This window comes from Capsicum annuum, chromosome 12 (assembly GCF_002878395.1).
Source record: "Capsicum annuum cultivar UCD-10X-F1 chromosome 12, UCD10Xv1.1, whole genome shotgun sequence".
NCBI lineage: Eukaryota > Viridiplantae > Streptophyta > Magnoliopsida > Solanales > Solanaceae > Capsicum > Capsicum annuum.
The window spans coordinates 214818345-214843977 of record NC_061122.1 but is presented as its reverse complement, the minus strand read 5'-3'; the positions used below and the strand labels follow the sequence as shown (position 1 = coordinate 214843977).

Here is a 25633-nt window from a genome sequence, read left to right as displayed (position 1 = left end):
GATAGGAATCCACATTATTCATACGGTTTATAATTTAAAACAAAGAGAAGCATAATTGATTTTAGTTACGAACCCTTGTGTTATTTTAAGGTGGATTTCCTAAAAGTTCTAAGTAATAAGTATGGGAATAGTATTTAGCACCGAGTTGGGTATGATTCCGAGGTCTCATGGCCCAGAAATACAAGCCACTGTGGGTTTTAAACGCCCATAGTGGACTAAGATAGTGATCACTTAAGTTAAGGTTCTATTCTGATGGCAAGGATACAACAGCTCTCCCCAACTTGGGCAAGACATTGGACTCCATGTCAGCTCACATGGTTTATGTCGGTTAGAAAAAACTCCCTAAGTCTCAAAGTTCCAAGATTTCTAAAGCTCCCAAAGCTTCTAAGTTTCAAAAGAAAAGAATGATAGAAAAACTTTTATAAGACTAAGTGTTATGACTCACTAGATTTACAAGTATGATTTATTATACATGATTTTATATTTTGATATTTTAGATAATCAAGCTTATATGAGTCATATACATCCATATGCATTTACTTTCTAATTATGATGTTTACTTATGTATTACACCCCCATATACTCAGTACATCCTTAAAGTGCTGATCCACATAAATGTCTATGTGCTACATTGTCTTATAATGTAGGTTCAGGTGCTCAGTATCAACAGTGTGAGTAGTTTAAGCATCTCTATCTATGTTCCCACAGTTGGTGAATCCTTATGATTCGAGGTTCTACTTCTTTAGTTTTCCAACTTTTGTAGTAATTGAGTTATCGTTTTCAGTTTAGCCTGAGTCAGTTGGGGATCTGTCCTAATGGCTCTCTAGTTCTTTAGTAGTAGAGGCTTGTCGGACTACGAGTTTATTTACATACTTTCAGTATTTGTTATTCAGACAGTATCTACAGTTTATTCAAATCAATTTTTTGGTATAATACAGCATTATTTCTTAACTAGATTGTCTTAAAGTAAGGTTCAGATCTAGTAGCAGGTTCAAAGGGTTAGCTTGGGGCTACTCGTATCCTTGAGCACCGTGTGACGTCTCGGGATTAGATTTTGGGGCGTTACAATATGTTACAACAGATGTCTCATTTGTTGCACATATAGATCATCTGTTGTAACAAATGGTAAATCTGTTGCGACAGTGGGTTATCTATTGTGATAGATGGATGATCTGTTGCAACAGCTTAATAATAAGGTTGTTATTAACTCTCAAACCGTTTTTAGAAGGTGAAAATTTTGAATGTAAAAGAAAAAGTCACGACTTTTCACAGAAAATAAAAACCCAACAATTTGAATGTAATTAATACAATGGAGCTGAACAGTCGTGCCTTTATAAATAGGTCCTTCCTTAATCTTCATTCTACTCCAATTTTATTTATTTCTTGCATTTTATACTTTTTTATTACATCTTCAACCAATTCTATTCAAAGCGCATATTCCTTTCTCATTGAGGTAAGTTTTTTTCTGTGTAAATCTACCAGTTGGTAGTATATGTTGTATTACATTCAGACTCTTTTCTTTACTTTTGTGTTTATGTTTTTTGTCGATTCATGCATGTTCTAGATATAGCTGATCCTATTTAGGACATTGCTATTCTGCACGACACCGTACGGGAACTTCAGAGGCAGGTTAATGACCTACAGAGTGAGTTGGTCGCCGTGAGAGCAAGGATGTTTAGAGAGATATAGAGGTTGTGAGGGCCCTGTTGTTGCCTGTTGATGATTGGCCGACTGACAATAATAATGATGATGATGATAATAATAATAATAATAATAATAATAATAATAATAATAATTAGAATGTATTTTTTCTTTTAGCGTATGTATTTTAATTTGTCTATATCAGATTTATACCAAATGTATTTTATTTCATTTAATGAAAATTTTATTTTTGGTCGACTTTGGCTTTTTAATTCTTATTTAATTTTTATTGTCTATTTCTTCTTCTAAACATGTGAACATGTTGACGGTTGGAGGTAAGGAGCAATTTTGAATCCAGTAGCAATAGCAATTTTGGCCTTGAGTTCTTTCAACAGATGGACTATGTGTTGGAACAGATCGATCATCGGTTGGGTTTCTGTCAAAAGATTATCCATCTGTTGCGACAGATTTGTCATCTGTTGGAGGAAAACATTCCAGTTTGATGAACTATATTGTGTTTTTCCAGCTAATATCCATCTATTGCAATAGATGGGTAATCTGTTGAAAATAATTTTGTGCTTGTTGTATTTAGTTCATGTTTTGCCTCTTTTTATTGATGCTCAAGTTATTAAAAAGGATATTTTATATAATAAATGATAACATTTACGTTCATAACAATAGGTTAAATATATAAAAGTCCACAACAAATAACAACACAAGTTTTTCCAATTACAACGATCATGGTGGATTACGATCCGGACATGTAGTTCTTTTGTGGCCAGCACTCTTACATACAGAGCACTTGTTTCTTCTTGATGAAAATGATTCTCCAACTCCTCGCCTTCTCTTATATGGCCTTCTTCCCGATTTGATAGTGCTTGGGTCAATCTATGGAGGAGGTATTAATCTCCTTAAAAGCTCTGTAGGAATAACCCAAGATTATTCGGGAGGCACCGGAGTAATATGTCCACTATATGCCATTGTATATTTTTCCATCAAATAATATGAAGAGGAGTACTCATAAATTTTAGTTCCATATTTTGCACCATATTGAGCTCAAAGCATTGCCATAGCATATGGACACGGTATTTTGTCCAAGTCAAAAACTCTGCACGTACAAGATCTTGTTTAAAGATAGACCATGGCAACATCATCATGTCTGTTGATACTGAACTTGTAATCTGCTATTTGATGAGATAATAACTTATTCCCCGGACTAATGTTCGTTGATATTATTTTTCTTGGTTCTAGAACAAATGAGGTTTTTGCATCCTCAAACTCCACATTCCTTTCGTGAAAAAATTGACCATATTTCTTGTTTATTATTTTAAACAGAGCCACGATGGAAAATTCTCTTTCATCACCAAACAATGAATTCATCGATTCAGCTATGTTTGACGTCATAATATTGTACCTATACAAAAGAATCACTTAGCACGACATCATACTAAACTTGTAACTCAAATAAGACATTAAATTCATAAGAATGTACCTATTTACTGGACAAAATGCCTAGCTCCATCTCTCGAAACTGACATGTACGAGATGTTATGCTGCCTTGGGATGCATATTCGCTATTTGATTAAAATAGTCTAAAAACTCCTCTCTACTATATGCTTTAGCTGCTCTATAAGAAAGAGTCACGACCCTCACGTTGTGAAAGTTGGTCTAAATGTTCTCTCCAAAATGCCTGATGCAACAACCAAAGTGAGCTGAAGTGAAGAAAATTGAACCTATCTTTAGAATACTTGGATGCCTATCTGAAACAAAACACAACTCTTCGGTATCTTCGATGCAGCTTCATACTTGTTCAAAAGAATATCCATAAGAGGCATCACATTTCTTGTCCGCTACACAAAAAGCGACAGGAAAGATGTGATTATCCGCATCCTGTGCCACCGCCGCTAGCAGAACTCCATTATACCTACTCCGTAAGAAGGTACCGTCGACGGCTGTGCCTTTTCTCAAATGTCAAAAACCTTGAATTCAAGCACCATAGGATACAAAAAAGTACTTGAAACTTCCGTTTTCATCAACATGCAACGCCTTCTTACTTTCTGGATTTTTGGACTTAAGCATGTAACGGTAGGCATCGAAGACTGCATACCCTTGCTCGTGTATCCCCCAAACCAAGTCCTTCGCAATCCACATGGTTGTATATATCTTCCAATAACTAACCAGGACACCCAATTTCATAAGAAGTTGATTGGTCATAACCCATATAGAAGGGCCTTTTTCCATTGGGGAATCTATTCTTGAAATATTCTCCAAGGACCTTTGCTGTGGCGTGAGAATTTTGCCCCAAAAAGTGCTCCAAACCACATATGTGATACTTTTCATATTTATGAATGGCGAATCTGTCAGAACTTAAGTATTTCATTGCTCTCAACCATCACTTGCAGTTCAGATTAGCACATTTGTAGCAAAAGACTTTGCTCGAATTAATCACCTTCATTATTCGAAAATCTTTTTTCAAGCAAGAAATAAATAAAATCGTAGATAGTTATTTCTTGTCCTTGAATGACATTTTCTTGTAAAAGCCGGTCTCGTCATCTTGACGATTGCCAAACTAAGTTGATTGAGAAGAACTGTCCACTATATTGGTCGCATTAACTGGCATATATGTTTGAACATCATCTGGAATAATCATGTCTAGATCATCAAACCTATCATTAAATATGTCTTGTTATTCTTCTTCTTCTACATTCTAGTTCTTATTCTCTCTCGTCTTTTCAACCACGTACACCCTTAGCACCGGCCTGGATGAATCATTAAGATAAGCACATAACCTAACCTGATCGGTTATCTTGAAAGGTAGTACCCTCTTATTTTCAAAGGAGTTGTGCATGTAGCTGATGACGAGTTCTTCCGATTGATAATTCATCCCACAATAGCTAATGATTAAGTTTACAAAAATCATCATACGAAACATCACTTTGGACTGTCATAGCTACCGTCTCTAGTATTTCACCCTTTTTCCAACGTCATACATATCGATTGCTCTTCTCGATCCATTGACCATGACAATCCACCCCTATTGTTATTGATCCCTCCATTAGTGGCTATCGCGCCCTGTTTCGAACTGATTAGAACAGCATACGGCATATGGTGATTGTAGCGTGACTCTTAGAATTTGAAAATTTATTTTTAAAGTCGCCACCTATCACGACCCTAGCCGGGGTCCTGGCGCAACGGGAATCCCGAACCACGAAGGCCCGAGATACCCTTGTAACTCCCCAACCCACTAGTGATATTGTCCGCTTTGGGCCTAGGCCCGCACGGCTTTAAAACGCATCACTAAAGAGTAAGGCTTGTTTACTTATATACCCAGCATCCCTCCTGTGTTTTGTCGATGTGGGACTCCTTCTCCTAAGTTGGGGCGTCACACTACCTAATTTTTTAGAAAAATTAAGAAAAAATATTTCTTATTTGTAAAACTCTGTTTTGGTCTTTCGAAAATATTTTGAGATTTTGAGTAAGGGCTTTGGTTACTCAAGGGGAAGGTGTTAGGCACCCCTCATAGCCTATCCGAAGATAGTCCTTACACTTAGTTTAGAAAAATACTAGAAAAATTTTTATTTCATTATTTGCTTAAAACGATGATAAGAAAAATTTATTATATATTTATTATTTAAAAGAAAATTTAAGGTATAGCAAACATAACGCTACCATGTACAAAGAAGTGATGCAATTATCGCAAAAATATCCATTTATTTTAAGTATGAAAAGGACGATAATATAATTTCTATATATTAGAAGGTTTAAAATTGTATGATTCTATAAGAGAAATTGAAGAGATATGTGAATTTAAATAATTAACTGTAATTATTTATGAAGTAAATAAAGTATCTTATGACATGGGAGTTTATTTGTGAAACGTACTTTCAAGAGTGTGAAAAATAGATACTGAATTATAGATGTGTCGAAACTGTGTAAATAATAATAATAATAACAATAACAATAATAATAATAATAATTATTATTATTATTATAATGAATTAAAATAATAGCGATAATTTCAGTACAAACAATACAACAACAACAACAACAAACTCAATATATTCCCACATCATGGGGTCTGGGGACGGGTAGAGTGTACGCAGTCCATACCACTACCTCTAAAGAAATAGAGAGGTTGTTTCCGATAGACCCCCGGCTCAAGACAAAGGACAGTATATATAGAAAAAAAATGCATGGAACATGATAAAATAACATAGTCATAACATCCACCAAAAATATTGAACACTGCCAAACAAGGACACCAAAGCCCTCCTACCTACTGCCTACGACTCAACCACACACCTTAGTCCTCTATCCTAATGTTTTTCCTCCATACCTTCCTATCCTGGGTCATGTCCTCGGTCAGCTGTAACTGCTCCATGTCACGTTTAATCACTTTCCTTTAGTATTTCTTTGGTCTACCCCTATCCCGCTTGAAACCGTCCAAGGCCAACCTCTCACACCACTACGAAATGAGGATGTTGCGTTGGATGTGTGATTTTATTATATAACAAAATAATTATTATAGTATAAAAAACAATATACCTTGTACACGATAGCGGATGAATATACATACCTTGCATTTCATTCCTGAAAACTCTACGATAGCGGATGAATACACATACCTTGCATTTCATTCTTGAAAACTCGAGTAAAATATGATGCTAAACATTAGAATTATTTATTGAAAAAATAAGTTAAATTAGTGGGCGAACTCCTAAAAATGTAATTTCTTTTTTGTAATATTCTCCTGTTAGTTTTGAAAAATTTTATTTTTATTGTTATATATTTTAAGAGAAACGTTTGCAATGAGCTTCCAAAGGTTAACCGAATAAAAAGGCATATTTTCTAATAATAATCAATGCATTGTTTGCGGAAATCGGAAAGTTTAAGCTACGTGATGGAATCTACGGGCATAATAACACAATCCAACAATCAAATAAAGCTATTCTCAACAAAATAGACAACAAAAGTTAGTCATTATAAAAGAACTCGATATGATAAAAAGATGAATTAAATCTAAAGACAATGAAAAATATTAGGCTCCATTTGGAAGTTGAGGCTCCTAATTTGCGGGACATCCAAGGCTCTACACTTCTATTAGCGTTTAACTCGATGTTAGGTCAAAGTGAGTTCCATTGTGGAACTCCAACTCCCGGGTTCACATGCAAAATAAAGGAAGATAAAGATTAGTAATCGAACTTAAGTGAAATAGATAAGTAACGGAAAATAATGTGCAATATGCGACCAAATAATTCACACTTCCAACATGGTGATTAGGCGAGACGTAAATGCACTAAACGTTCACTTGATAAATTGTTACCCAAATGGAGTTTAAATGTTTTAGCAAGCTGAAATTTCTCTTTTAAGAAAAGAACCGCAGGAAAACAATTCCACCATTATCTGAACTATTTAACAAATGGTTATTTAACAATTCCAAGCAGAAATTTTTTAAAGAATGGGAACATGATAATGTAAAATAACTCACACCAAAGCTTAATTGACGGTCCCGGAAGACAAACTCACAGAAACTCATTAATGGAAAATTTTGGCTTAGAAATATGTATGATACAACATTTATGTGTTATCCGTCGAATAGAGATGGGAACACATTAGTCTTGTATTAATGGATTCGAAAGTGAGGTGATTCAATTAATTTTTAAAGCTTGTAAATTCACGTCATGGATGACTCAATCATCACTTACTGCTAAAAAATCGAACAAAGGATCTGTTAAGCAATTTTAGGATTAAACGTAGGATTCGAGCCCCAAAATCAAAAGCGATAATTGCAACAATGATCCAACAACAAAATGAGTCGGAACAAAAAACCCCAAATAAAGACTGAGTAACGTACACGCCAATATCAAAGGGAAATAAAGTAATGAAGGAGCTATTTTCATTTGATAATGAAGAAGTTGAATTTTAATGCTAACATTGCTTCTTTTTCACTCGATAATACTTCATAAACGACCCCAAACCATATTCACATAAAATAGGCAGCCATGAAACTTAAAACAAGATCATGTTAAAACAAGATCATGTGTTGGACTCAATTTTACGAAAAAAAAACGGACAACAATTCCACAACTAAAATTGAGACAAAGTCATGCCATATTTTTTCATACCCACGGACATTATATACATACAAATAGAATCTCAAAAATAGGACCAAATTCTTGTTCGCAGAACCAGACACAGCAACAACAACATTACTTCAAGATCAGTGTTAATCCCATATTCATAGAACCAGAGTAGATGTGGGAAAAGAAGGCGAAAATAAAACAAAAGGGGCGGGTTCGCACCTTGTTCGGTGCAGCTAAACTGGGCGTGGACGTCAAAGTACTTTCCGGCAATTACGAACTCAACTAAAACTCCGAACTTGGACCAAAAACAAAACAGGAAGAGAAAAAAATAAATTTTCCGGCGAATTTTCTTTCCTCCCTCCACTCGAATCTCTCTTCTTTTTCTTTTACAGATCTGAATTATTTTCCTCGGCAATTTTTCTTTTTCGAATTCTTTGTTTTTCGCCTCTTTCCGAATTTCTAGAATTTTCTGCCTGTTTTTCTCCCCCATTTAGTGGGACACAAATCTGGCTATTTATAGCCCAAAATCCGGACTTCAAAGTCCGGATTTGAAACAAGTTTTTAAAAGAAAACGAGGGGGAGCTTCAAAATTTGAATCTCCAATTTCTGAAAAACAAACAACTTCTGGGAAGCCATTAATGGCGGATCCGAACCCATTCAATATTTTAGCACCATTTTAGCGTCTGTTGCTCTATTTTCGTTGGAATCACGGGTTGAAACGACCAAAAATGGGGAATCCTCGGCAGCACGCGGCAGTCTATGGAACCTTTGGGGTCTCTAGTTTGGGGTGGGAGAAGAGGAGGAAGGAGAAAGGGGAGTGAAGGAGGGGTTGGTTTTTTGTGAGTTGAAATCAAAATATGTCATTAAACTAAAAATATATAAAAATATGTAATGTTTTTAAGGTGATACTATAATATGCTTAATTATTTATATTATTTTTAATCAAAATAAGTAAATGAATTAAGTTTCAAAAAATTGTACATAATTCACTTAATAAGTAAGTTATATATTTTTTTAACATAATTCTCTTAAAAAAAGAATTGTGTAAGAGATTATGAATTTTATTTTACTAACTCACTTAAAAAGTTAGTTATGTAATAGAAGTTACACAACTCTTTTGAAAAAGATTTATGTATTTTTTTCTACATAACTCGCTAGGTGCGTTATATATTTTTTCTACATGACTTACTTAAAAAGTAAGTTATATAATAAAATTTACATAATTTATTTTTTTCCTCTACGTAAATATAATAAAATTATATAATTCACTTTATAAAATTTGCAGATTATGTAAACAATTAATTTATCTTTTAAAGTTTTATTTTTTGAAAGAAAGTTAACTATTATGAAACGAAGAGAGCAAAACTCACTGATTATGAAAGTTATTTAAATATTAAATAAGTTAAAAAAAATGAGTTATCCATTGAATATAGTTCTTAAAATATGTATGATAAGTGCATAACTTTATTAGTGATATGAAATATGAATATGATGCGAAAAATATATGAGTTATGCAAAAAGTTGACATTTTCGTCAAAAACGTTTATCAGTCATAAAAGTACCATTAGAAAAAATATAAAGTTCAAAAAAAAAATGAGTTATCCTTCTTATTTCTATAAAACTCATATATTTATATATATATATATATATATATATCAAAAAAGGTTCAAAAATACCCCTGAACTATCTGAAATAACTCAAAAATGTTCCTCGTTAGATTTTTGGCTCAAAAATATCCCTCACTCTAACAAAATTCGAAAAAGGATCAAAAATACCCCTGAACTATCTGAAATGGCTCAAAAATACTCCTCTGTTAAATATTTGGCTAAAAAATACTCCTCCCTTTAACGAAATTCCACCAAACATGCCACCTAGATAAAAAAAAAATCACGTGACTATGCCACATTATCATCCACATGTAAAATGTTAGTGTTTTTTAATTATATGACATTCCTTTCTTCTTTATTTTTATTTTTATTTTTTTGCAAAGCAGTGAAACGGAAAAATCAAAAAATCAATCTTTTATTAATTACTTCATTAGTGTTTTAAAAGTTCTAAATTTCATCTTGTTATTGTCGTTTGGGATGAGGGACAGCTTGATCTTGATCTGATGTTGACTCAGAGGGAAACTAGAATTTTAACTTTTAAGCTAGCAAATGTTGATGTACTAATAATTGAGTTGAATTTACTACATGCAAATTCTTTTTCAAAACAAATGAATTCCTTTTAACACTTGTTTAATCATTCGAAATGAATTCATTTTTCTAAATTCAATTTTGATGAATAATCTTATTATTTTTAGAACAAGTTTGAAAAGGAGTAAAATGATACTTAATATTGATAAAATTATTATTTAATTTTGTCATTCATTAACTTTTTAAAGATGTGTGTCACATTCAAAGATTCATTAATTTTAGATTAGAGGAGGTATTTATTAAATCATTTTAACATAAGCATTTTGAGTAAAAGCTAGCAAAGCCAAACACATCTTTTGAGTAACTAATTTGAAGTTTGGTTTGAAATTTATTACTTTTACGAGTAAATCTTAATTTTAACTTTTATATTGGCCTAATAATTAACGGGTTTATCAGTTTAATAAAACTCTTTTGTTGGGTTTCACACTTTTAAACCTATTAACAGGAAAAAATATATTTTTTAGATGATCAAAGAAATTTGATGATAGAGATGTTATATTTCATAAATTTTTTCAAAAGAAATATTATGTAACCACCGTTTGTCTACTTTGATTAAAAATGAAAAGGCCGTGTAAATTTTGTCCCTAACGTTTTTAAATAAAAATAAAGAAGAAAGGAATGTCATATAATTAAAAAATACTAATATTTTACATGTGGATAGTAATGTGGCATAGACACGTAGTTTTTTTTATCTAGGTGGCATGCTTGGTAGAATTTCGTTAAGAGGAGGGGTATTTTTGAGCCAAATATTTAATAGAGGGGTATTTTTGAGTCATTTCAGATAGTTCAGGGGTATTTTTAATCCTTTTCTAAATTTCGTTAGAGGGAGGGGTATTTTTGAGCCAAATATTTAATGGAGGGATATTTTTGAGCCGAATATTTAACGGAGTGATATTTTGAGCCAAAAATCTAACGAGGGGCATTTTTGAGCTATTTCAGATAGTTCGGGAATATTTTTGAGCCTTTTCCGTATATATATATACATATATATATACATATATATATATACATATATATATATACATATGTATATATATATATATATATATATGTATATATATATATATTTATATAAGTTATGCCAAAAGTTAACATGTTCATCAAAAACGTTTGTCAGTCATAAAAAATATCATTAGGAAAGAGGTAAAATTCACAGAAAAATAAGTTATATGTACATTTTTAGGGGCTTAGCTCCGTGTGACGGGAATAATATATATATATGTGTGCGTGTGCGCGCGCGTGTGTGAGAGAGTTTTTATAGAAATAAGAAGGATAACTCATTTATTTGTGAATTTTTTATTTTTCCAGTGGTATTTTTTATGACTGACAAACGTTTTTTATAAACATGTCAACTTTTTGCATAACTCATATATTTTTCGCATCATATTCATATTTCATATCACTAATAAAGTTATGCACTTATAACTCATATTTAAGGGCTATATTCAATGGATAACTTATTCTTTTAACTTATTTTATATTTGAATAACTCACATAATCAGTAAGTTTTGCTCTCTCCGTTTCGTAATAGTTAGCCTTCTTTCTAAAAAAATAAAACTTTAAAAGATAAATTAATTGTTCACATAATATGTAAGTTTTTTTTATAAAGTGAGTTATTTAATTTTTATTATATTTACGTAGAGAGAAAAAAGCAAGTTTTGTAACTTTTATTATATAACTCACTTTTTGAGTATGTCATGTTGAAAAAATACATAGAAAAAATGCATAACTCTCTTTTTAAGAGAGTTGTGTGACTTGTGAGTTATGCAAAAAGAACTGCATAACTCTTTTTTTAATAGAGTTATGTAGCTTCTCTTATGAAACTCTCTTTTTAAGAGAGTTATGTTAATAAAAATGCATAACTCACTTAGTAAGAGAGCTAAGTTAAAAAAAAATACATAACTCACTTATTAAGAGAGTTATGTTAAAAAAAATGCATAATTCACTTAATAAATGAGTTATGTATATTTTCTGAAACTTAACTTCGTTAAAAATAATACATATAACTCTCTTTTTAAGAGAATTAAGTATATTATGGTACCACTTTAAAAACATAATATATTTTAACAGTATTTTTAGTTTCATCATATATTTTGATTCTGAACTCATTTTTTTGTGAACTGAGAGGAAAATAAGATGGTGACCCATCGTTTCTCTCTGGGAGAATCAAAAGCTGCTATTGTTTAGAAGGAAAGAGTTGGGTGAAAGAAGCATTTAATGCATCACTTTTGAAAATTTAACCAATTTTGGAATCGGACGGATAAAAATAAATAATACTAATGATATAAAAAAATATTTATATATAAAGAGTTAAATATAAAAGTGGATTAAAATTGACTATTTTTTATTAGTTGGGTCATTTAATTGGACGGATTAAACTCAATAATAATAAAAATAAATAGATGAATAAATAAATAAAAATAATTAAATATATAGGTATTATATATATATATATATATATATATATAAATTATAAGGTTGAAAACTTTGGACTTCTAGATTAAAATCGCAGTAACAGGTTAGATTGATCGGTGTCGGTTGGATGAAAAAGGCGAAGCGGATATGAAAATTATACTGAATTTTGGACTAATTTTTAGGCTCTTGATTGAAAGATAAGAATTGAGTTTGGATAAAATATAAAGTTGAAATTGAATTAGTGTTGGCCCGAATACTTCTTTAAATATATGCAAAAATCAAGAATATAATAAAAATATGTACATTTTAAAAATATATTTTATGCAATAAAAATATACATATATGGTCACAATATTGCCCAAAAATATAGTTAGAAAGGATGTGAATGCAAATACCAAAAAATATATTTTTTTTGTTTGTTAAAATATTTAATTAAAATATTTTATATTATGGTGAAAAAAAATTCCCTTTTATTAAAATTTGTATAAATAGAACAAAAATAAAAATCTTATTTTTCATTTAATTTTGAAACTATTTAGGGCTAAGGAGCATCGGAAAAGTAATTAAGGAAAAAGGGCGCGCCAAAATTGGGTTCAACAGTGGTACCTAAATAAAGTCATTGTTAAAAAAAAGTTAATAGTGATTTCGTAGTGTCGTAACATGAATCGCAACAGATGTGCAATCTGTTGCAACAGGTGAAAAATAAGTTACAACAGGTAAGTGATCAGTCGCAACAGATTATTTACCTGTTGGGATTCATGTTATGCTCCTGAAACTGATTTCAACAGACGAGTCATCTGTTGTAACAAGTGAATCATTTGTTGCAACATACTCTACATTTGTTTCAACAGATGAAGCGCCTGTTAGGATAGATATTACAGTACTAAGCAACCTTTAAAGCTGATTCCAATAGATGAGTGACATGTTGCAATAGATAATTAATCTATTGCGGTAGATGACTTATCTGTTGCAACAGACGACGCGTCTGTTGAAATCGAGTTCAGGTTCTGTTTCAATAGGTTACTAATCTGTTGCAGCAGATATTTACCCTATTGCAACAGACGACACGTCTGTTGGAATCGAGTTTAGGTTCTGTTGCAATAGGTTACTAATCTGTTGCAATAAATATTTACCCTGTTGCAACAAATAACTAGTATATTGTAATAGATGAGTCATATATTGCAACAGATGTCCATTTATTCGATTCATGTTACGGCACTATAGAACTATAAACATGAATCCAATATATGAGTCTTCCGTTGCAAGAAATGACTCATTTATCGCAACAGATGATTAATTGGTTTAAACAGATGGCTTTTGTGTTGCATTCATGTCCGCGTGCTATTTTTGTTAAAAAAATAACACAATACCAGTTATCCAAATGATAAATTCAATTAAAAATCATAATTTGACTTACCAAAGTCTTCTATGATGTAATGTCAAAGTGGAAAGTGATGTACGAAATAAAATTTGACCTAAGAAATTGGTTAAATAGCAGCAGTAGCGGTAACAACAATAAGAATAATGGTTAACAAGAAGAAGATGAAGATGATAATGAAGTAAAAGATAATGATATTGAAGCAGAAGATAATGAATAAAACAACAGCAACAATGAAAAACAAAAATCGCTAAGAGAGAGAAAACAACAATGAATGAGAAGATAGAGAAACACGTCTTTTTTTCTCCTTTTTCTGTTATATTAGGTAAACATTTGGATCAAAGTATAAATTTAAAAACTTGTGGACTATTCTCAAACTTACCTAACTTTCTTAATTCATAATAAAGTAATTGTCACAAACACTCAATTATTAAGATTTGAGTCACATATGCCTCATTTTTAAAATCTTTTCTGACTTTTAGCTTAAAGCCACAAGCTACAAGATGAAGTGAGAAAATACTTTTAATACTTAATGGAACTTTAGGAAAAACAATAATTTCAACAATATAAAATCATATTAAAAGCATCTGGACTATTCTGGAGCTGGTCCAACTCAATAACTTCCTTTTTTTTGGCCTAAAGTTTGGTCCAAGTTATAGGAACAGTTAACTGATGGAACTGGAACTTTTACTTTTTTTTTTGTTAAAGATGGAACTGGTTTAACTGACGTTGCTTTGCTAGTCTGTTTTAAGAGATGTAATTGCACTGCGAAAAAAAAATAAAATAACACGGCCGAATTTTACCTGAAAAGCATACTATTTCAAAAGTACAAATATACTACCAATGATGGTCTAATAAAAATTGGGTCCACACCCCGTGGAATTTCAACAAAGGAGGCCATATTCTTAGAGGCTTCGTGGACTTATATATTACAATAAATGAATTATTAGAGCAATTTTAATATTTCAAAATAAGTGAATAATTTATAATTTAAGATAAATGTTGAAAGTTTTTTCTAAATCTATCCTTCATTAAATATGCAATGGAAGTGATGTATCATGTGTTTTTACTTTTTGAAGAAGATAAAAGTGAAAAAACATGACAAATTTATGTCTTTATTTTTTTTTCTTAACATGTGTGTCAAAATTCAACAATTAACTTATTGTGAAATGGAGGAAATACTAGTTTAATCGTATGTGTCCTGCACGTATAATGTTTGATTATTTAAAATTAAATAATTTAAATTATTGAGAAGATTTTTAATGAAGTGTAAAAGTTTAAATCACTTTTCAAAGATTTTTCATAATTTAATATAATAATATAACATATATTTTAGCGTAAGCACATAAAATATATTTTACTACTAAAAGTTTCAAATGGTTTTGCATTTGTCATGTAGTACATCTTTCCTTGCTGTCATAGACTAAAAGAGATCAATCAACTTGAACCATATTTGTGGTACGATTATTTGTTTTTATATTTAATTTTTTTTTTATTTTTAAAATTAAATTTTTACAAAATTATTGATTATATTTTTAAAACTTCTAAAATTTGGTTCTTTTTCAATTTTTTCTTATTCTAACGCTTTTATATTATTGGTTCTTCTTCAATTTTTTCTTATTCTAACACTTTTATATTTATTTCTAGATTAAGCGAATCTTCTTAAAATCAAATTTAGTCGATTTAAAATTTTTAAACTAATGAGTAAAGTATTAATTGTCATTAATTCTGATGACTTTTACCATAAATATATTTAATTAATTATCAACTATTAAATATTAGAAAAAATAGTGAAAAGACGATTTTGTCTAAAGTAAAAATTAATGAAGGACAAAAAATTCAAATAATATTTCTAAAGTCCTTTACACTTTTAATATATTATACATTATAAATATAGATTATAGATAGATATAGATATAGATTATAAATACGGATATAGATATAGATTATAGATATAGGTATAAATATTCTCAATGCAGAATTTTCATTGAAAAAAATTAATAGTGCACACACGAACTAGTTGAAAAGATTTAATATTTATTATATAATAATAAAAAAATTAATTATGTATAAATAATGTTATTTTCTGTCGAAAGGGACTCGACTCATTTATTATATGTTAAATTTGCCTCTTTATTAGAGACAGGATAATAATTGAGAGGCTAAAAATATAAAAAGTAGATATATGAGTTCGACATTTATTTATATAATATAAATTTTAATTATGTATTAACAATATAATTTTAGAGAAATAAGGATGAACCCCCAACGCCCCATCTGGGATCAGCCCCCGTCCATATTGCTTTAGATTCCAGTTTTATCATTATTAAAATTTCATCCGGTTGTCTGATTACTATGAATTTGTCCATGCAGTAATATTATTTATAAAAAGGGTCAACAAAGGAGGCCACAGTAATATTATTGATAAAAAGGGTCAACAAAGGAGGCCATATATGTTATTGTCCTTATTAATCAATAATCAAATTTTTTAGCTTTGGAACCGAATAGGAATTGTTGAAAATAAAAGAGATGTCATACTAAAAGTTTACCTTACTTCCATGTAAATGTACTCTCTGCATATATAATTCTATGCATCATACTAGTATTACATTTATAACTCCGTTCTTACGTAACTAGACTTGAGTAAAATGGAGCCATGGAATGACCTGAGCGGAAAAGTAGTGATGGTGACCGGGGCATCATCAGGAATCGGGTTAGAGTTCTGTCTCAACTTGGCCAAAGTCGATTGCAGAATCATTGCAGCTGCTCGTCGCGTTGACAGACTAAAATCTCTCTGCAACCAAATTAATAGTAATTGCGAGGGACCACCGCATGCAATTGCCGTCCAGCTTGACGTCGCTGCTGATGCTGCTACAATTGAGTCCGCTGTGCAAACAGCTTGGGATGCCTTCGGACGTATCGATGTCTTGATTAACAACGCCGGCGTTAGAGGTACTTGGGTATAAACATAATTAGCAAAATCTAAGGGTGTGTTTGGTAGGAAGGAAAATATTTTCATGGAAACCAAATTGTTTTGTTACTTATTTTCTTGTGTTTGATTGATGAGTTGAAATATTTTTCTGAAAATATTTTTTAGTATTTAATTGGTAAATGAAAACATATTTTTAAGAAATACATTTTAGTGTTTAGTTAAAGGGTAGAAAATATTTTTTAGAAAAATAATTTTTGACCCTAAAAAATATTAATTTTAGGGTATATTCGATATGGAGGAGGAAAATATTTTCTAAATAAATAAGATTTACTTATATTCTTTTGTTCATTATGCAAGTAGAAATTTATTTTCTAAATATATTTGTATATATTTAATAAAAAAATAAAAGAACGAATAAAATAAGAATGATGGAGTAAGGAAAATGTTTTGAAATTTTTACTAAAAAACATTTTAAAAAATTAAATCTCCTTTTTAGAGGAGGGAGCTGGTAGAGGGTGGGGTGTGGGGGAGGGGTCAGAATAAATGATAAGGGTGGAGTAAGAAAAAAAATTTGAGTTTATTTTTAAAAAATAAATTTAAAATATTAATTCTATTTGAATGAGAAGGGGCACGGGAAGGGAGGTAGAGGGGGGGGCTAGTAGGGGTGGGGGGCAGGGAGTAAAGGCAAGGTAAAAAATAATTAAAATATTTTTGTTTTTTGGGGTGGGGGAACAGGGGGGGGGGGCGGTGGGGAGGGGGGGGGAGTTGGGTTGGGGGAGGGGAAAAGTAAGAAAAAGTTTGAGTTTATTTTTATAAGAAATAAGAATCAGAGGGGGTGGTAGGAGGTGAGGGACTGAGTAGGGGATGAGTTAAGAAAAAAATTAAAATATTTTTTTAAAAAAATAAATATTTTTTTTTGAATGGGGTGATAGAGGTTGGGGGTGGTAGCAGTCTGGGGGTTGAGGTAGGGTGGGTGATTTGAAGAGTTAGTTATATGGACATTTTAATTTGAGAGTGAGTTTGAAAGTGAGTTTTGAAAAATATTTTTGTTATTCTGTAAATGAAAGTCATTTTTTTTAAATTTGAAAAAAATAAATTAATTTTAAAAATATTTTTCAAAATATTTAATCTAACCTGAGAAAATTGACAACATATTCGAGAAAATATTTTCCTCCATACCAAACACACTATAAGATACTCCACTACTGTATAGTTGCTAGAATTAATTTTGTTGGTTGTATATAATCGTATTTATAGGCAGTGTGAGCTCTTCAGTGGAATTGTTAGAGGAGGAGTGGAACCATACCTACAACACGAACCTAAGAGGGGCATGGATGGTTTCGAAATACGTTTGTAGACGCATGAGCAATGCTAAACAGCGCGGAGGATCTGTTATTAACATCACTTCAATGGCAGGTCTGAATCGTGTAGTAGTACCGGGGACTCTTGCTTACGCTTCTTCAAAGATGGCTCTTGACATGGTCACTAAGGTACGTTAATTAAGTGGTATACACATCATTTGAAGAAATGAACAATTGAATTCCCTACGTTTTCCTTCTTTGTTAATTATGTTACATTAATTAATTGCATTCAAATAATGGAATGGCAGATTATGGCGATTGAATTGGGAGTAGATAATATCAGAGTGAACTCGATATCACCAGGAATTGTCAAATCAGAGATAACAGAGACCCTTATTAAACAAAAATGGTTCCATGAGTTCCTTTTCAGAACCCTTCCTATAAGACATCTTGGGACGACTGATCCAGGCTTAACATCACTTGTTCGATACTTAATCCACGATTCTTCTGAGTACGTAACAGGCAATGTTTTCATTGTCGATGGTGGAGCTACCTTACCAGGTGTTCCCATTTTCTCATCATTATAGAACTAGCAAATGAAGTTTAACAAGAAATGAACATGTTAGAGGAGTACAATAATAATGATGGTTTTTTCTTCTTGCGTTAAATTACTAGTATATTGTATATTCAATTCTTGAAGCAAGCAAAAATGTACCTCAATACTCAGCGTAATTTGGTATTGCGATACCTCCTGCTGTTTGGATTAAAGTTGCATTTATTTTTATTAAGATTCAGACGTCTGAAGAATGCACATCTAAATAGTTAAGATCTTGTCTCTAAATCTGAAATTTGAATGATTAAGACTGTTTGTTTTTCAACATCTAAATATACAAAATTTGTTTATTTGTATATCTAATACAAACTACAATTCAAATAAAAAATTAATCATCTAGCTAAAAAATATTTAACTTAATAGAATAAAATTATTATTTGATTAAAAAAGAAACATTTATGTTTGTTAATGATAGTAGAGATAGTTTGTAATGGTGGTATTGGCGGTAATAATTGATGTTTGTGACTAGTAATGCTGGTAGTGGTAGTTGTGATGGTTGGTATTGTAGTGACTGTTAAATAGTGGTGATTGGTAGTGGTGGTTGTGATGTGAATTTGGTTGATGTTAGTTATTGGAAATGTTGATTATGATGACTGGAAAATGAATACATCATGGTTGATGATATGTTAGTGATCGTTGGAGATTCTGTTAGCTGTGATGGTGGAGATAGTTGTTAGTATATATAGATTATAGAAATTGAGTGGTTGAAATGGTGGTAGAGGTGGTGACACCGGTGACAATGGTGGTGGTGATGGTCGAATAATATGTGGAGGTTGATGATATGTTAATCACAGTTAGCAGTGGTTCTAATTGTGATAGATGAGTTAGTGGTAGTAGTTGATGATGGTGGTGGCGTTGGCGACAACGATGGATATTATTATAATAATAGAGGTGGAAGGCGTCTTAGCAACTGGAAATAATGGTTAGTAGTGATATTGATTGTTAATGATGGTTGTGATGGTGATGTGATTGGTAGTAGGGGGTGGTGGTTGACAATGATGGTGATGACGGAGGTGGTTAGTGGTGGCGACTTGTGATCATGGATAGAATAGTGGTGAATATTATCCAACACAAAAATTCCTCTTAATGATATTAAGACTTGATTTCAGAACTAAATGATTAAAACCAATTTAGACTTATTAAGATCTAAAATTTTAATAAAAAATAAATGCACTTAATGCTCTGAAGTCTGAACCATTCAAATTTAGACCTCCATTAAGTGCATACAAATAAGACCTAGGTGTAAATTAAAGATACCATAATAGTGTAAACTTGAAGAACACAAAAAAAAGAAAAAGTTCTTTTAGTTTTCAAGATTGTCCTTGGTAAAAATTGAAATAATCTGATACGATAAAAGTGCAAATTAACCTAGATAATCACTCAATCCTAACTTCGAATCCTTCCGTAAAGGATTAGTTTTTATAATTCTAAACCAACTTAATAACCAAACTTTTTGTCAAGATCCAAATCTAACACCTAGCTAGGCTGTGATAGGAACCTTATGAGCTATCACCTATAAGGCAAATATAAACCTGCGCATACAACCTCAAAATATATAACTCATGGAGATACCAATATTTTGGATACAAGATATAGACACAACTAGCTATTAAGGAAATGTTAAGTCCGCTATGACGAAGTGTTCATCATGGTTTAACAGAAGCTCTCCTCAACTTGAATGACTGGAGAACATTGGAGTCATTGATTGGCTACTTGATCACCACTTGTTCCTCCTACACATACTCAAACAACGACAAACCCGATTCTCTAGTGATACAACTATATCATTGTCTCATCTTCATGGTCTAATAGAGGCTTTCCACAACTTGAATGGCCGTTGAACACTGGAGTCACTGATTTTCTATTTAATCACCACTTGTTCCTCCTACACACACCCAAACAACGACAAACCCGAGTCTATAACTATATCATTGTCTCACCCTCTTAGCTTATTCTTGGGGCAACTCTTTAGAAATTATTGATAATGCCTAGAGACATAAACAAGGAAATACATGAATAATAGTAACATATACACACACACACACACACACAAAAGTTACTATCAGGCATAGGTGCCTAAACCAACTCATCCCAAATAGTATACCAACCTCATTCTTACCCATCTTTATGTCACGACCCAAATTAGAGTCTGTGCTGACACCTGTCACACCCTCCATTCCACGAAGCCTATGTCAACCCAAACTCAATAATCAAAGAAAATCAGAAGCGAAAAAAGAAGAATGAAAATAATCCCCAATAACATAAAAGAAAAACAATCTCAATAATACATCACAAGTCTGGTTATCACTAATACAAACCTTTAATACAAAATATGATCAAATAATATAGAGTATAATAAATACGAATAAAGCATAATATAAGATAAGGAGATATCCGAGTAAGCTCTGAGGCTTGTCAGTCATTACCTCGATCTCTGATCACCCTGCATTTCGGGCTAGAATGAAAACTACTGTTTCTATGTGTAGATGATTCAAAAGCCATAAATCCTATGCAAATTTGGCATGTTAACCAATTATGTAGTGTGGGAACCTATTTGAGTATGAATTGAGATCATAGAGGTCCCCAAACTCAAGGACGAGTTGAAAGCATTCCTATCATTCGAGTTTGAGTGAGCGTTGAAACTTGGGTCAACTTCAATCGACCATAACTCCTTGTATATAACGAATTAGAGAGCTTACTATATATCAAATGAAAGCTCTTTGGATTAGCTTTCCAACTATACCAATTTTGCGAAAATCTGATACCCGAGCGAAAAATTATGACCATTTTTGTGACTAAGACAGTAGCATCGCATGATTAGCATGCGACGCACGCACCTAATTTCTAGGTGCTATTTTCGCATTTTAAGGGCAAAAGTGGTATTTTCCACCCCCCATTCAGCCATGACACAAGATTAAATCCTCCAAACACCAAAATATTAGTATTTTCTCTCAAAATCACTAAGAACACTCCTTAGGGTTTCAACCCAAAGATCAATATATCTCAAGATTTAACCGTGGATTTTTCTTAATTCTTCAAGATTTGGAATCCCCATTACGAGGGATACAAGAAGCATCCATCAATCATACGTATAGCATCCCAAAAGCTAGAGTTCATTCAAAAGCTTCTAATTTAAGGTACGTGAGATTTTCCTAAAATCTCATGGGCATAGAAATCTTCTTTTAATTATGCAAATGATTTAGAAATCATGATTTTAAGAAAATGGTTTTGGATTTATGATTATAAACATGTTTTAGAAGCCTTGATGATATTGTTTTGGTCTTTAGGCCTTCCCCCAAATTGATTTGAAATTATATATATATGTAAGCATGTGTTTTAAGGTTGATGATTGAATTGAGAGCGTGACTCATGAAAAATCCCTCTCTTGTTACGATTTTCTTTTACTTATGATATGCTGGGATTTGTTTTGAATGCATCTTGAAAAGCATGATATGAAATATCTTGAGTAATGTTATATTTGGATTATGAGATTTCAAAAGAGAGGATTGTTTATGTTGATGAATGTTGAACATAATCATCTAATGAATAAAGTTGCATGGTTTGTTAAAGATTACATGACCACCATATTGTTATTGAAAGAATGATAATCCTTGCATAGTTTTGACTTATGCTTTCGAAACATGAAATCTCTTACACTATTTGCATGTTTGGATGGTTTGAATTGAGCTTTTGATGAAAGAATCATGCATGATGAATTATGACTCAAAAATAGGACTTGCAAGTCTTGGTGTGACGACACCAACTCAGATAATGCCATGGTAATTCAGAACAGAATAGAATGCATGTTTGAAATCAGATTTTAAGATTTTGAAACTAGAATGATGCATGTTTCAGAATAGACTAAAATTGGGCATAAAGAGATCTTAGGTGGTTCCCCGAAGAAGGAACGAGTTCAGACAACTCATTGTATAAAATCATGATTTGCCGATCCGGGTATATTATTATACATTGGCCTAGTGCCCTGTGACATATCAGACTCAGACACTCCAACCCTTGTGGCACACTTGAGTTGGGGGCTTCCTCGCCGAGTCAATGGCGGATTCCATATAGACTGTGGAATATCAGACTTGTAGGGGAGTGCCACCTAACTCAAAAGTAATACAAAGATCAGAAACTGCAATGACAGAAAGGTTTTATGTTTTCAAAAATGCCCATGTGTTTAGAAATTATATCTTTCATGATGTTTATGACTAGCTCTCAACTATTTTATTTATATAAAAGCTTTATTTTGGATTGGTCTGTGTACCAGTACAATTGTATTTACCCCCTACCTTTAGGGTCTAAAGCTCAGTTCAGAAGTCCTGCTAAGCCATAGAGTTTTCAGACAGCAATGATGTATGCAATTGGTGAGACTTCTTTATTCTAGAAGGTCTATGTCTTTCAGATTATGTTATTTAGTTTGGTTTAGGTTCATTAAGGGCCTTGTCCCAGTTTCAAACAGTTGTTATTTTAAGATGTAGTAGAGATTTCACAGACAGGTTCAGACATTATCTAGTTGTTGTTGGGATTTACTTTTACATTATAAATTGAGTTCAGACTTATGACCATGATTTTGTTTCGCTATGTATTTTCTGCACTTTCTATTTGTATATAAATGGTGTGTATGATTACAAGGTAGAAGGGCTCTCAGGCCTTCATAGTTTGGGATGTCCTTCACGGCCAGGGCCCCAATTCGGGTCGTGACAAACTTGGTATCAAATCATAGTTCATGGTCCCAGGGTGTCTGTAAAATCACATCTGGTAGAGTCTTGTTTATGGGTATGTAGCGCGCCACACCTATAGGCAGGAGGCTACTAGGTGTTTAAGAATGTCTCTCTTTCTTCATGTTCTAGTTCGTTCTATCGAGTCAGAATATTTCTCTTACATACTCTAATTATGCTATGGTGTCGCCCATATGGGAGTAAAGTCATCCCAATTCTTTTCTTACTTTGATGTGCTCAGATATGTCTCATTATTGGGGTGATTCAAGTGCAGAATTTTAGAGTCTAAATGGTATGGTCCTTTCTGATTAAGCCATATAAGAGTTTAAAATTTATGCAAGGACTTGAGAAGAGTCCGTTAGTACTCCAAGGTGTATTGATTCTAGTGTGAACTTTGATTCTAATGAAATCGTGCTTTTTAGCTGCAGTATTAAGTGTATTCAGTCCTTTTCAAAATTTATGTTACAGACGTCATGCTTCAGAGGGAATGATGTGTAGTAGAATGTTGGAACTGTATTTTCACCCGAGTAGTAGTATAAATTAATGTGATGGTGTCATGACCTATTGGTAGTGATATTAGACCAAGAAGTTGGGATGTAAAGTCGCAAGGTTAGAAATCAAAGTGAGGGTGACTTTTGTGTAGATAAATGTGTTTAGTTGAATAATTGATGTTTGAGAATGATTTACCATTTTATAGTGATAGACTAATGTGGTAGCTAGTAGTATATGTGGATTGTATGATAGTCTGTAAGGGAAGTATTTGACTCAATTTTTTTAATTTATACAGAGTAAGATGTGTATTCTTAGATTATTGAATATTGTGTGTCAAGTTTCTATCTCTTGTAATCTTATTATCATTGTGTTGTTGAAACTGAAAGTCTAGTGAAGCCGTGTAGGGCTCTTTCGATTCACTAGCATAGTTTCCTTGTCATTCATCTCATTTCTTATTCAAAACACAAAATCAAAGTCTAATAGAGCCGTGTGGGTCCTATTTCGATTCACTAGCAACTTGTTGTTCTTGTGTTGGTTGAAACTGGGGTTTAGTGGCGTAATGGCAAGAAAAGTGGTAAGGGCAATTTATTGAATATATGTATGGACGAATCTTTTTGCATGAGATTCAGTTGGTAATGAAGTGATTCATCCCTTTGTGATGGTTTAGTATAAGGTAAGGTAGAGAAGGAGTTATTAGTTAAGGTGAATTATTGTTTACTTGAAGTATGAAAAGAGTTGTTGACGGTGTTTGTCGTACAAGAAAATTATAGGTTATTGATGAAGGTACTTGGTGGATGAGTGGTGTTAATTTAGATGTCCCTGAGGTTGCAAGAGGGAGTTTAGTTGTGACTTATAGAGCTATGAGCTAAGTTTAGCTGTATGAAAGGGGTAGATAGTAATGATGTGTAGAAGGAGGATATGTTAATGGATTTTAAATAAGATAGATCATAGGATTGGTATTGATCCTTATTGTTATGAAGTTTTGGAGAATTAATGTATTCAGATGTTTGGCATGTAAGAAAATTATGTGAAGTTGTGGTTTATCATAGCTAGAACTAGACACTAAGTTGGAATAGTAGATGGTGATCAAGATTGATATGATGAATTGATGTGGTGGGTGTTAGTTGTGTGAAAGTGATCTAGTAGGCTTGAACAATGTATACAAGAGCTTAAGTTTATTTGATTCGTAATCAAGTCTGATGTGGTATGATGTAGAAGTACGCCCAAGGTGCTATGGGGCTACATTATTTTCAAGGATCATTGCATGTTGTGTGGTTAGTAGTATCGTTGAGTTGCTAGGTGTAGAAAGACATGTTAGATAATATGTGATGTTCTTTATAGCTAAGTTATGGAGTTGTGATTAATGATGTTAAACTTTTTTGTATAATCTTGATTCTCATGCTTTAGAAATATAAGTTTGCAGGCATGATGCTGGTAGACTATGACCGCAGTGGTATGGTCCGTCAAAGGTTTGGAGATATCCATGTTTAGTGTTATAAGAATCTAAGTTAGTGAATGTTTAAGCTGTTATATGATGACTTTTGGGGCTATAGAAACCTAAGGGTTGAATCTTAGTAGGAGGTACTAGCATTGGTTGTTATACATGAAGATACCATCTTACAAGGTAAGTTTAGTTTTATGTGTATTGTTATATCCCCGACTCTAGAGTAAAGTGATTTCAGTTTATACCAGAGTGTATATAGTGGTTCACAGACTTAGAGTAATGGCTTAAATATAAGGGGGAGATGATAGAATGAGTAACCAAGTCAAGTTTTCAGATGCTAATAGATGTGCAAGTAATGTTGTGGAATTAGATGTGAGAAAGAATGATGCTCAATCTATTCTTATTTCAGTAGTTTACT

General features: G+C 32.3%; 2 protein-coding genes across 3 annotated transcripts; one reads left to right on the top strand and one right to left on the bottom strand.

Annotated features, from left to right (window-relative positions):
- Positions 1–5798: 5798 nt before the first annotated feature.
- On the bottom strand, positions 5799–8593 carry LOC124889376. The gene is made up of 3 exons (XM_047400980.1): positions 7944–8593; positions 6218–6280; positions 5799–6106 (listed from the first exon to the last, which is right to left on the bottom strand). Exons 1-3 carry the CDS (start codon positions 8212–8214, stop codon positions 6099–6101), a joined length of 342 nt encoding a protein of 113 aa, XP_047256936.1. The 5' UTR covers positions 8215–8593; the 3' UTR covers positions 5799–6098.
- A 7481-nt stretch (positions 8594–16074) lies between these two features.
- LOC107851649 (3-oxoacyl-[acyl-carrier-protein] reductase FabG) lies at positions 16075–18733 on the top strand. Of its 2 annotated transcripts, none has more exons than XM_016696729.2 (3): positions 16075–16664; positions 17902–18134; positions 18254–18733. In XM_016696729.2, the coding sequence occupies exons 1-3, from the start codon at positions 16361–16363 to the stop codon at positions 18530–18532; spliced, it is 816 nt and encodes a 271-aa protein (XP_016552215.1). In that variant the 5' UTR covers positions 16075–16360; the 3' UTR covers positions 18533–18733. The 2 variants fall into 2 exon arrangements, with proteins under 2 accessions (XP_016552215.1, XP_047256935.1); XM_047400979.1 differs by having other exon boundaries at positions 16139–16664; positions 18061–18134.
- Positions 18734–25633: the final 6900 nt, after the last annotated feature.

What these genes read in the sequence shown, in the direction of transcription:
- LOC124889376 (XM_047400980.1), bottom strand. Translation starts at nt 8,214, where the DNA reads ATGGGGGAGAAAAACAGGCAGAAAATTCTAGAAATTCGGAAAGAGGCG. An exon ending in GTTTAGCTGCACCGAACAAG is followed by an intron (nt 6,281 to 7,943) that starts GTGCGAACCCGC and finishes TCGAGTTTTCAA; the next exon opens with GAATGAAATGCAAGGTATGT.
- LOC107851649 (XM_016696729.2), top strand. Translation starts at nt 16,361, where the DNA reads ATGGAGCCATGGAATGACCTGAGCGGAAAAGTAGTGATGGTGACCGGG. An exon ending in TAACAACGCCGGCGTTAGAG is followed by an intron (nt 16,665 to 17,901) that starts GTACTTGGGTAT and finishes TCGTATTTATAG; the next exon opens with GCAGTGTGAGCTCTTCAGTG. An exon ending in CTCTTGACATGGTCACTAAG is followed by an intron (nt 18,135 to 18,253) that starts GTACGTTAATTA and finishes ATGGAATGGCAG; the next exon opens with ATTATGGCGATTGAATTGGG.